The 12,815-nt window shown below is 48.4% G+C and overlaps 1 protein-coding gene across 2 annotated transcripts in view; it reads left to right on the top strand.

Annotated features, from left to right (window-relative positions):
* SLC24A3 (solute carrier family 24 member 3) overlaps nucleotides 1–12,815 on the top strand; it is a 436,240-nt gene that overhangs the window by 398,601 nt on the left and 24,824 nt on the right. For both annotated transcript variants that reach the window (XM_044291617.1, XM_044291618.1), the window contains exon 15: nucleotides 5,331–5,443. In XM_044291617.1, coding sequence (XP_044147552.1) covers nucleotides 5,331–5,443 — 113 coding nt within the window. The remainder of the gene's footprint in view (nucleotides 1–5,330; nucleotides 5,444–12,815) is intronic.

Consider the following 12,815-nt stretch of genomic DNA (forward strand, 5'->3'; position numbering starts at 1 on the left):
TCCAGCTGATCACCTAATAGTTAATGTATCAGAATTTAGAAATATATTGAAATATATTCAGTTGTGAATACAATGAAACATTAATGACTTCCATATATACATATAAATGCATATTTGTGTGAGGCGCTTACGGTAGTACAGTGAAGAACCCTAGGAAATCAGGGAATAAGCGTAGTCGGTTGTGGTGTGCCGAAACCGAGGATGAGGTAGGCCTGAGAAAGAAGAGGGCCCACCCAAGGATAGAGATATGGAAGAAATGAGTTGTAAATGAGTGGAGTGGTGGGAGGGTCAAAGCTCAGACCTCGGATGGTGCAGGAGCCAGGTAAGGGGGTGCCCTAAATAGGCTGGAGGCGGACCTCAGCCCCTCCCAAAAATCCAGGCAAACTGCCTTCACACTTGTGTGAGGCGCTTACGGTAGTACAGTGAAGAACCCTAGGAAATCAGGGAATAAGCGTAGTCGGTTGTGGTGTGCCGAAACCGAGGATGAGGTAGGCCTGAGAAAGAAGAGGGCAAAAATGAAATAACCAGTTATTGTAGTCAAATATACATGAATAGCTCAACCCGACATGTTTTGGAAAGTATCTCTTAACTCTTGTGTTGGATTGGGAATGTATCGCGAGTAAGCGGATGACTTCCAGCGCCCCAATTCCCGATGACATGAGTAGGGGCGTTGGCACTGGAGGCCGTGGATGCGGCTCCAAAGCGAAAGGAGTGCCCTGAGTAGTTGGCTGCGTGAGGCCCAGTTGTGTGAGGGATGACCTGACAAGGGTCATGAAGGTGGTGGTGGTGAGTACCGAACCATGTAGTGAAGTAGCGGTTGAGAGGGTAGAACTTGTGACGTTGTCTGTAAGCATCCAGAACCCTGACTGGACACCATCTGTTGTGCGTGGGGTGATATGAAATGTTGACGGGTAAGTGCTGACTACTCTTGGAGTGAGGTAAGGTCAGGACGTAATGATCCATGTGTTTTGCCAAGTGGGAGACAAGAAGACAAGGTGTGGCTTGGGTCGTGTAGGTTGTAGTGAATTCCCCGGGCCTCAGGAACCGTAAAAGGCCAAGTAAATTTCTGTTTTGAGGATGGAGTTGGTATCTGCTTCAGAAGGCTTGGCGTCTAGTAATTCAGATAATGCCTCGAAAAATGATTGTTAACGGGTAGCCTCTGGGCAGGACGTGCGGGTTCCGCTTCTGAATACCTCTGAGTATGGTTTTGATCTGGTGAGAGGCCACGCAACTGATGTTATTAGGGTGTAAGATTTGCATGTGGTGTAAAATGCCAGTGAGATAGAGTATGATGGCGTTGTGTGACATTTGAGTTTAAGGTGGCAAAAAGAAGCAAACCCCAGAAGAGAAGACATGACAAAAGGGGGCGTGATGTTATGCTCCAGGAGGAATCTGACAACCTAGAAATTAAAAGTCAGAGAAAATGATGACGTGAGAGAGACTCTAATGGCGCAAGCCACGCGTGCGAGTCACCCCAAGATAATGTATTGCAAGCCCCAGATGACCGAGCCATGCGAGCGGGTCTGAAGGCAGAAAAGACATGGAACCTGCTGGTTGTGGGACCACGCAGCCGGCCTCGACTGGCGGAGTTATGTGTGTGGAATTTGAATGGGGAAGCGATACGTGAGAGACTCTAATGGCGGAGCCATATGTGTGAAAGTTGACAGAGAAGCCATGCGTGAGAGACTCTAATGGCGGAGCCATGCGTGAGAGACTCTAATGGCGGGGTCGTGTGTGTGAAATTAAATACGGAGAAGCCATGCGTGAGAGACTCTAATGGCGGAGCCATGCGTGAGAGACTCTAATGGCGGGGTCGTGTGTGTAAAATAATATGGAGAAGCCATGCGTGAGAGACTCTAATGGCGAAGCCATGCGTGAGAGACTCTAATGGCGGGGTCGTGTGTGTGAAATTAATACGGAGAAGCCATGCGTGAGAGACTCTAATGGCGGAGCCATGCGTGAGAGACTCTAATGGCGGGGTCATGTGTATGAGATATGCGGAGAAGCCATGCGTGAGACTCTAATGGCGGAGCCATATGTATAAACATTAATACGGAGAAGCCATGCGTGAGAGACGCTAATGGCGGAGCCATTCGTGTAAAATATAATACGGAGAAGCCATGCGTGAGAGGCTCTAATGGCGGGGTCATGTGTGTGAAATTAATACGGAGAAGCCATGCGTGAGACTTTAATGGCGGAGCCATGCGTGAGAGACTAATGGCGGAGCCATATATGTAAAATGCGGAGAAGCCATGCGTGAGAGACTCTAATGGCAGGGCCGTGCGTGAGAGATTCTACTGGCGAAGCCATATGTGTGACACCAAACGGAGAAGCCATGCGTGAGACTAATGGCAGAGTCATATGTGTAAACTAACACGGCAAAGTGATGCGTGAGAGACTCTAATGGCGGAGTTATGTATGTAACACTGAACGGAGAAGCCATGCGTGAGACTAATGCGGAGTCATGTGTGTGACACTAAAACGGAGAAGCCATGCGTGAGAAAACTCTAATGGCGGAGTCATATGTGAGAGACTCTAATGGCGGAGTTATTGTGTGAAACCACCGGCGAAGTGATGCGAGAGAGTCTCTAATGGCGGAGTTATTGTGTGAAACCAACGGCGAAGTGATGCGTGAGACTCTAATGGCGGAGTTATAAGTGTGACCTAAACGACGAAGTAATGCATGAGAGTCTATAATGGCGGAGGAATGTGTGTAAAACTAAACGGCGAAGTAATGCGTGAGAGTCTGTAATGGCGGAGATTTGTGTGTAAACTAAAACGGCGAAGTAATGCGTGAGAGTCTGTAATGGCGGAGAAATGTGTGTGAAACTAAACGGCGAAGTAATGCGTGAGAGTCTGTAATGGCGGAGAATTGTGTGTAAACTAAAACGGCGAAGTAATGCGTGAGAGTCTGTAATGGCGGAGAAATGTGTGTGAAACTAAACGGCGAAGTAATGCGTGAGAGTCTGTAATGGCGGAGAAATGTGTGTGAAACTAACCGGCGAAGTAATGCGTGAGGGACTCTAATGGCAGAGTTATATGTGAAACACTGAAACGGAGAAGCCATGTGTGAGACTAATGGCGGATTTGTATGTGAAACACTAAAATGGAGAAAGCCATGCGCGAGAGACTCTAATGGCGGAGCCAGGCGTGAGACTCAAATAGCGGGGTCGTATGTATGCAACTGAACCGGAGAAACCATGCGTGGGAGACTAATGGCTGAGTCGTGGGTGCGTGCTAAACCGGAGAAGACACGCGTGGGAGACCAAATGGCGGAGTGCTGTGAGTGAAACTAAAACGGAGAAGCCATGCGTGGGCGACTAATGGCAGAATTAATTATTATTATTTTTTTATTTATTTATTTATTTATTTATTTATTTATTGATTTATTTATTTATTTATTTATTTATTATTTTTTATTTATTTATTTTTATTTTTTGTGGCCATGGACTATATTGCGGGATTCCCTCTCTTTTATCTGTTTATTTGTTTACTTTGGACCATGGGGCACGCGGGTGATGTGGCGGGTTTGTGTTGTGATTGTGGTGCTTGACCTGTTGGGGGGATCGTGCTGCCTAATTGAGTGTGGGGTAGGAAGCTGACCGCCTGCTCCGGGCTCCGCCGGCAGCTGGTAGAGACGGACAACCCTGGATGCCGGCGGTCCCCCGTACTTAGCCGCGGCCGCGGATGCCAGGCCGACCATCGCGCATGCGGCGGACGGGACCCGCCGCGCATGCGCAGTACCGCCAGGCCGCGCGTGCGCAGATCAGCCAGGAGGACGCGGCCGGCCGCGTGACAGGAGGGACGGAGGTAAGCAGGAACCGGAGGCAGAGCGGGGGCTCTGTGGTCGCGGCACGTGTGCCGGGCGGCGATGAGGTGGCACAATTATTTTCCTTCCCCTTTTTGTGTCCCAGGGCTGTATGGCGGGTTTCTACCTATGACGCTATTGGAACTTTGAAAATTTTTTTTTTTTTTTTTTTTCCCGGGGCGCGTGGGTGATGTGGCGGGTTTATGATGGAGGGAACTGTGGCCTGGTGTGGTGGGGTCTATTGGTGTGAAAGGGGGGGGTGTGGAGGGGAAACAGTGTGAGCCCCTCCTGAATTGTGCCGCCTGATGGAGGGGGACAGCGGCTGAAACCCTAGGGCGGAACACTGATTGACTGGAGCCGAGCAGACTTATTTAATTATTTATTTATTTTTTCACTATATGGCGGGTTTCTTTGTGATTTTATGATGTGTTTTGAGTGGTATTGATATGGTGGATTTTATTTATTCATTTATTTTTGGCATGGCGGGTGCTCCCTGATGCATGCTCAGTTGATGATTTGACTTGCGCTCCCCCTGAAAAGCGCTGCCTGATAGAGGGGAGCGGTAGCTGGATCTGTGGTGCCGGTGCAGGGGTGTGCATGCGGCACCCCCCCCCCCCCCCTAACATACATACGCATATGCGCGGCGCCGGTGGCCGGCCGCCAGGCTACCGCGCATGCGGCGACGCGACCGCGCACGCGCAGCACCCCAGCCGCGCATGCGCAGACCGGGCGCCGGGACGTGGCGGCCGCCATCGGCAGCGCGGCAGTGGGGAAGAGGGGGACCGCGGCAGTGGTGCAGGCTTGTGGAGGGGGAGCGTGTGGAGCGGCCGGGATGAGGCGAGCATCTGGTGAAAGTGAGGGGGCGGGCGTGCCGCTGAGCTGGACAAGGGGTGTGAGGGTAGGGGGACGGAATGTGTGTGAGAGAGATGTTGGTGAGGAGGGGAAACGGCGTTGGTGGCCGCCATGGGAACCTGGTACACGTGCTGGCAGTGCTAGGAGTGGGGATGCGGTGTGGTGCGCGTGCATGCATGACCGGAAATAGAGGCAGACATGAAACCGTGACTTGGAGTGAAACTGTGACATGGTTGAAATGAAAATAATGAAATGAATTGAGCTAGCACAGGGGGCAACCGTGAGGCCCTGTGCTGTACCGCAGACATGAAATGATAGTGACTTGTAACGAGAATTTGTGACATGAGTGCAAAGTTTGGAAAAATGAAATGAGCCGGTACAGGGGGCAACCGTGAGGCCCCAGCTGTACCGTATGGATGACTCATAGTATACCGGGCAAAACGTGACCCATAGTGAACCGAGTGACGCAAACTTCCAAGACTCAGCAACTCGCAGGTAACTCTCCAGTAGCTCCACAAGCGACTTCCTCCCTCAAAGCTCAGACCTCGGATGGTGCAGGAGCCAGGTAAGGGGGTGCCCTAAATAGGCTGGAGGCGGACCTCAGCCCCTCCCACAAATCCAGGCAAACTGCCTTCACACATATCTCAGCTGAATATTTTTCTTCTCACAGGTATGGGAGATATGGCTGTATCCAACTCCATCGGAAGCAATGTATTTGATATCCTTATTGGCCTCGGACTCCCTTGGGCTCTACAGACTCTCGCTGTGGACTATGGTTCATATGTAAGTTGCTTGCACTTATCATTTTGTAAAACACTTCAAAAAGTGAAATTTATCCAAATATGAAGTCAGCATAACATTTATTAGATGGCAAATGTCATGTATTTATGTTTCAAGAGATTAACATGATGCTAAATGTGATGCCAGTAAATCCCAGAGATTGAGGAGCTGTACTGTGTTCAACCCTGATTCATTAGACTGTAGCCCCTCCTGTAAGACTACAAATCCTGAAGGGATCATCCTTGATTTAGGGAGATCAGCGTAATAGAGCACTTGTTTTAAGTGCAATCATATTTAGAGATTCTTCTTCTTTTGGGTATATCTAGTAGGAGCCAACGCATGTAACTATATGTAACAATGATAAATGGAAAACTAGTATTAGCTATGAGATCATGAAACAAAGTATTTTTCTGTTGGGTAATTCCGTTGTTTTATTTTTAGCAGAGTAAATTGAAAATAAGAAAAGTGCATTAATACCATATACAACACATCAGAGTAAAGAGAGCTTTTGTAGACCGAACCAGTGGGACATCTTTTTTGATTAGCAGAAAAGAAAAGCATCATAAGGAGCTCTACTGGCAATAAAAAAAAAGGCAGGGATAGAAAGAGAGGTAGATAGAAGATAGAAAAAGCCATGGAGGTGGTGGAAGTGTCACAGATGAAGTTGCAGATAGCTGGAACTTATAAATAAACGACCGACTGGCTTGATCCCAAACTAAGGAGCATATAGGTGAGCCCTATAAAACCCTAAGAGCTCCCCCTGACTGCTATGCACATGCAAGGGTCTCAATGGTAGACAATTGCATGCCCACGTACCTAAGACTGTGTGACACCTGAAAACCTTATAATAGTGAGGGGACACGACCACCGGCTCCCTGCACTTAATACGGACGGAGTCAGGGTCACCTAGAATCAAGCCAGCAAGGAAACACAATAAAGGAACAGACTTATCTTGAGCAAACAGCAGCAGCAGCCTCCAGCAGTAAACACTTCATCCAGGAAGTAGTATAAACCGCAAAGTGAGGCAGTATGGGAGGGAATATAAAGGAAGATGATTAGTCTAAATAAGTGACACCTGGCAGAAGGAAAGGAGATGACAAAGTGAAACCAAAACAAAGAACATCATACAACATCATACAAAAGGTAGAGAAGAACGTCTGCCAGACCTTCTCACAGAACTGGTGGTGACAGTACCCCTCCCTCTACGGGTAGACCCCGGACACTCAGAGCCCACCTTCTCAGGATGAGACCTATGGAAAGCCCTGATGAGACGAGTGGCCTTAATGTCTGCCACTGGGACCCACATCCTCTCCTTAGGACCATAACCCTCCCAATGATCGAGGTACTGAAGAGAACCACGGATAATGCAAGAATCCACAATCCTAGAAACCTGAAATTCAAGATTACATCAACAAAAATCGGAGGAGGAGGCAAAGTGGAGGGTACAGTCGGTTGGACATAAGGTTTTAATAGGGACTTGTGAAAAACATTATGGATTTCCAAGTCTGAGGAAGATCAAGACGGAAGGCAGTGGGATTGATGACGGACCCAATAAACTTAGGACCCAACTTTCAGGAGGGAACCTTCAGTTTGATATTCTTTGTAGACAACCACACCAGATCACCCACATTCAGGTCCGGACAAGGCACACGTCTCTTATCCGCCACACGCTTATATCTCTCACTCATCCTCTTCAGATTACCCTGAATCTTTTGCCAAATAAATGACAAAGACAAAGAAAATCTCTCCTCATCATGTAAACCAGAAGAATGTCCCAAACTGCGGATGAAACCCATATGCACCAAAAAATGTTGACTTATCAGAGGACTCCTGGCGACGGTTATTTAAAGCAAACCCAGCAACGGACAAAAAAGAACACTAATCCTCCTGATTCTCCTCCACAAAACAGCGCAGCAGATATGTCTCCAGATTCTGATTGACGCGTTCGGTCTGACCATTCGACTGTGGGTGAAAAGCAGAAGAGAACAACAACCGAACCCCCAAGCGAGAACAGAAGGCCTTCCAGAATCTAGAAACAAATTGCGTGCCCCTATCAGAAACTATGTCTGAAGCAATGCCATGCAATTTAACAATGTGATCAACAAACGCTTGCGCCAGCGTCTTAGCATTGGGTAACCCAGGAAACATAGAAACATAGAATGTGTCGGCAGATAAGAACCATTTGGCCCATCTAGTCTGCCCAATATACTAAATACTATGGATAGCCCTTGGCCCTATTTTATATGAAGGATGGCCTTATGCCTATCCCATGCATGCTTAAAAGGGAATGAAATGCGCCATTTTGCTAAAACGGTCCACTACCACCAGAATCACAGTCTTCCCCGAGGAACGAGGCAGGTCCGTAATGAAGTCAATGGACAGATGCGTCCAAGGACGGGAAGGAATGGGTAATGGGAGGAGAGAACCCGATGGCCGTGAATGAGGGACCTTGGCACGAGTGCAGGTCTTGCAGGCTGCCACAAAACCCTCAACAGCCTTACAAAGATCCGGCCACCAGAATCTCCGAGCAATGAGATCCACTGTGGCTCTACTCCCCGGGTGCCCAGCAAGGACAGTATCGTGGTGCTCCTTAAAAACCTTGTGTCGTAAAGCGAGAGGCACAAACAACCTCCCAGGAGGACAAAGATCAGGAGCCTCTGCCTGGGCTGCCTGAACCTCTGCCTCCAAATCAGGATAAAGAGCAGAGACGACCACCCCTTCAGCCAAAATGGGACCCGGGTCTTCAAAGTTTCCCCCCTCCCGGAAAACAACGTGACAAGGCATCCGCCTTCACATTTTTAAGCCCAGGGCAGAACGTAACAACAAAATTAAACCTAGAAAAGAACTAAGACCATCTGGCCTGTCTCGGGTTCAGACGCTTGGCCGATTCCAAGTAGGCCAGATTCTTATGGTCGGTAAACACGGTAATAGGGTGTCTGGCTCCCTCTAACCAATGGCGCCATTCCTCAAAAGATAATTTGATGGCCAACAACTCCCTATCTCCCACATTGTAATTTCTCTCTGCAGAGGAGAGTTTCCTTGAGAAAAAGGCACACGGTCACCATTTGGCAGGAGAGGGACCCTGAGATAAGACCGCACCCACCTCAGAAGCATCCACCTCAACAATAAAAGGTAGAGAGACATCAGGTTGTACCAAAATGGGAGCGGAAGCAAAACACTCTTTAATACTAGAAATGGCTTTAAGCGCATCTACCGACCACGAGGAAAAAGCCACCCCCTTTTTAGTCATATCAGTGAGTGGCTTAACACCAGAGGAATAATTAAAAATGAACTTTCTCTAATAATTGGCAAAACCCAAAAACCGCATCCATCGGAAGCAATGTATTTGATATCCTTATTGGCCTCGGACTACCTTGGGCTCTACAGACTCTCGCTGTGGACTATGGTTCATATGTAAGTTGCTTGCACTTATCATTTTGTAAAACACTTTAAAAAGTGAGATTTATCCAGAGGAAGTAGATATGGGTCACGAATCATGATACGGTTTAGCTCCCTGAAATCCAGACAACATACCTGCTCCCGGCGCGCCGTCCACTTCCTGGTTTCGGCACTCGGCAGGGGGCGGGCTCCATCTTGATTGATGTCTTCTCCCGGCCGGGCCGCGCGCTGTACTGAATGCGCACGCCAAGGCCGTGCATGCACCCTGGTGACTTCTTCCTGGCAAGTATACTATACTGGCCAGGAAGAAATCACCATAGCGCATGCGCGGCCTCGGCGTGCGCATTCAGTACAGCGCGCGGCCGGCTGGGAGAAGAGAAGAAGTCGTCTGCGCACGCACGGCCACCGCGATTCCTGAGTATACCGGTGGCCGTAACCAGGGGAGACGGAAGACAACAGTCAGTTAAGTATAGGTTTATTTTCTTCTAAGGGGTGGGAATTTGTTATTAGATATATTTACAAAAATGATCGCTGTTAAATCATTAACAGATTTAACAGTGATCATTAAGATGAGAATACCCCTTTAAAGAAGCATCTTTTTTCTTAACAAAAAAAACCCCAGCGGCAACAGGTGACTTCGAGGGTCGGATGTGTCCCTTTCGCAGGCTCTCAGAGATATAAGTACGCATAGCGACTCTTTCAGGTTGGGAGAGATTGTATAATCGTGATTTTGGCAGCTTGGCGCCTGGTATGAAATTAATAGGGCAGTCGTACTCCCGGTGAGGGGGCAACTCCTGGACACCACTCTCAGAAAACACATCCGAAAATTCAGAGAGAAAAGATGGCACAGTCTTGGTAGAAACCTCTGAAAGAGACGCCGTGAGGCAATTCTCTCTGCAAAACTCACTCCAGCCATTTATTTGCCTTGCTTTACAATCAATGGTGGGGTTATGTTTAGTGAGCCAGGGTAGCCCCAAAACTAGAGGAGTAGGTAATCCACTTAAGACGAAACATGACATATCTTTGACATAAGCGTCACCCACAGCCAAACGGATATTGTGAACTATGCCCTTTAACGATCTTTGAGAAAGTGGAGCGGAATCGTTAGCAGAAACAGGTATATCCTTTTCCAAAGTGCATACCTGGAAACCATGCGTTGTTGCAAATTGATTATCAATGAGATTGACAGCTGCTCCACTATCTACAAAAATCTCACAAACAATGTTCTTGCTGTCTAGCGCCACCCTGGCAGGTAGGAGAAAACGGGATCAACAAGCAAACGGCAAACCTTAAATTTCCGCATCAACCTTGCCAATAGTAGCAAATGGAAAGTTTTTAGAGTGTTTTTTCTTTTCTTTTTTCTTTTTTATTACCCTCAGAAAACTCCATGAATCTCCTAGAGGGGAAAGCATTAGCCAAATGATTTATACCCCCACAACAGAAACAAACCCTCCTCTGAGAGCTGAATCCTCTACTATCAGAGGCAAGCAAACCCCGCTGCATGGCCTCCTCCTCAGAGGGGATTGAGACAGACTGAGACCCCTGCGCACTGAATGAGACAGCCCCACTGTCCTTGGGCTGAATATGACAGGAAAGAGTAGTCTTCTCTCTCTCTCTGAGACGCCTGTCAATACAAACAGCTAGAGACATGGCAGACTCTAACGACACTGGTCTCTCATGAAAAGCAAATGCATCTTTCAATCTTTCCGAAAGACCATGGCAAAATTGACTTCAGAGTGCAGCATCATTCCAACCAGTATCAGCTGCCCATCTCCGAAATTCAGAACAATATATCTCTGCAAACTATTTACCCTGGCATAAAAGACGCAGTTTAGATTCAGCCAGAGCAATACGATCCGGGTCATCATATATCTGCCCCAGGGCTACAAAAATTTCATCCACCGATCGGAAGGGCCATGCCCCCACCGGCAGCGGTAAGGCCCAAGACTGAGCGTTATCCCTGAGCAGCGAGATGCTGATCCCTACCCTCTGCTCCTAATCACCAGAGGAATGGGGAAGTAGGCGAAAATTGAGTTTGCAAGCCTCTCTAAAGCGAATAAAATTCTCACTACCCCCGCAGAACGTATCCGGAAGCGAGATCTTAGGCTCGGAACAAACTCCATGAACGCCAGCAGAACCGGTTACCTGAAACTGAGACACAGTTTTACGGAGATCTGCTACCTCCAGCGAAAGAGCTTGCATGCGGTCAATCAAGGCTGTAACCGAATCCATGCTTAAGACGGTTATGGCGGTTTATTATGTCACGGATGAAGTTACAGATAGCTGGAACTAATAAATAAGCAACCGACTGGCTTGATCCCAAACTAAGGAGCATATAGGTGAGCCCTATAAAACCCTAAGAGCTCTCCTTGACTGCTATGCACATGCAAGGGTCTCAATGGTAGACGATTGCATGCTCACGTACCTAAGACTGTGTGACACCTGAAAACCCTATAATAGTGAGGGGACATGACTACCGGCTCCCTGCACTTAATACGGACGGAGTCAGGGTCACCTAGAATCAAGCCAGCAAGGAAACACAATAAAGGAAAAGACTTATCTTGAGCAAACAGCAGCAGCAGCCTCCAGGAGCGAACACTTCATCCAGGAAGTAGTATAAGCCACAAAGTAAGGCAGTATGGGAGGGAATATAAAGGAAGACAATTAGTCTAAATAAGTGACACCTGGCAGAAGGAAAGGATATGACAAAGTGAAACCAAAACAAAGAACGTCATACAAGAGGTAGAGAAGAACGTCTGCCAGACCTTCTCACAGAACTGGCGGTGACAGGAAGGGACCCAGATGGGGAACAAAGACACCCTGAGAAAAAGGAGGGCGCAAGCTATCTCTCCAGATACCCCATACACTTGCATGTGTTGTGAAAAACTGACCGCCTGATTTATTGCCTTAAAATGGGTTATCTGGGGAGCCAAAAATCTTCTTCCTCTTCTAGAATGTTATCAGTGTCACAGAACAGTGGATGTGAACCCACTGTGCCACTGACTGGCTATACTTTGGAGGGGCGTGTCTAAGCAACTACCTGGTTTTCGCTAGAGCCTCTGGTGGTGAGATTAGACTTGAGCCGTCAGGGTAGTTGCCAGGGGCTATTCCAGAGCAATCCCCGAGTCAGTGGCAGCTGGTCCGGGCAGACCAGGAGATACCTGAGTAGGTACTAGAAGCACAAGGGTAGTCAGACGGGCAGAGACGTTACCAGGAGCAACTGTGCAGGACGAAAGGATGAGGCAGAGAAGTGGTCAGACAGGCAATAGGTCAGGGTAGGCGGCACAGGTACAGGTCAGGCAATACGGGTCGCCAATAGTAGAGTCAAAGAAAGCAGGCAGGGATCAGACAATAAGCAGAGTCCAGGAACGAAGTATAGATCAGGAGCACACAAGAGTATCAGGAGCCAACAAATACCAGGACCTTGACACTGAGGCATCTGGGAAGGGGGCTGAGCCACTTAAATATATGCAGGAGAGCCAGAGTTGGTCAGCGAGGTCACCTGACCTAACCCAGACAGCCCAGGGAGTGATGCGCTCCGCCCTTAGAGCAGTGTAGCACGAAACCAGCCGAACTCAAGCTGTGTCCAGGGCTGAGTGGAAGCTGTGGAGCAGAACCCTCAGAAGCAATAACACCTACAGAGACAGAGCCCAGGACCGCAGCGGTGAAATGGGAAACACGGGCCACAGTTTACCGCTGAGCGTGGCACCCAGGACAGCGGCGATAAGCGGGGGAACAGCGGCATACAGCAGCCGCTGTTACAATCAGCAAGTATACCCCATTCTTCCACTACATACTGAGGCCACATGATAGCAGAAGTTGCATTGCTTCTTTCTGCAATGTGATGACAGGACCCATATCACATGACTGAAAGGACCGCAGGCTGCAACTCCCCACCCATTCATGTCAGATTGTCATCACTTACATCACCTAAAGGGGCTCAGTACTGACATCTGATGACCGCTGCTAATAGTCA

Source organism: Bufo gargarizans, chromosome 4 (assembly GCF_014858855.1).
Source record: "Bufo gargarizans isolate SCDJY-AF-19 chromosome 4, ASM1485885v1, whole genome shotgun sequence".
NCBI lineage: Eukaryota > Metazoa > Chordata > Amphibia > Anura > Bufonidae > Bufo > Bufo gargarizans.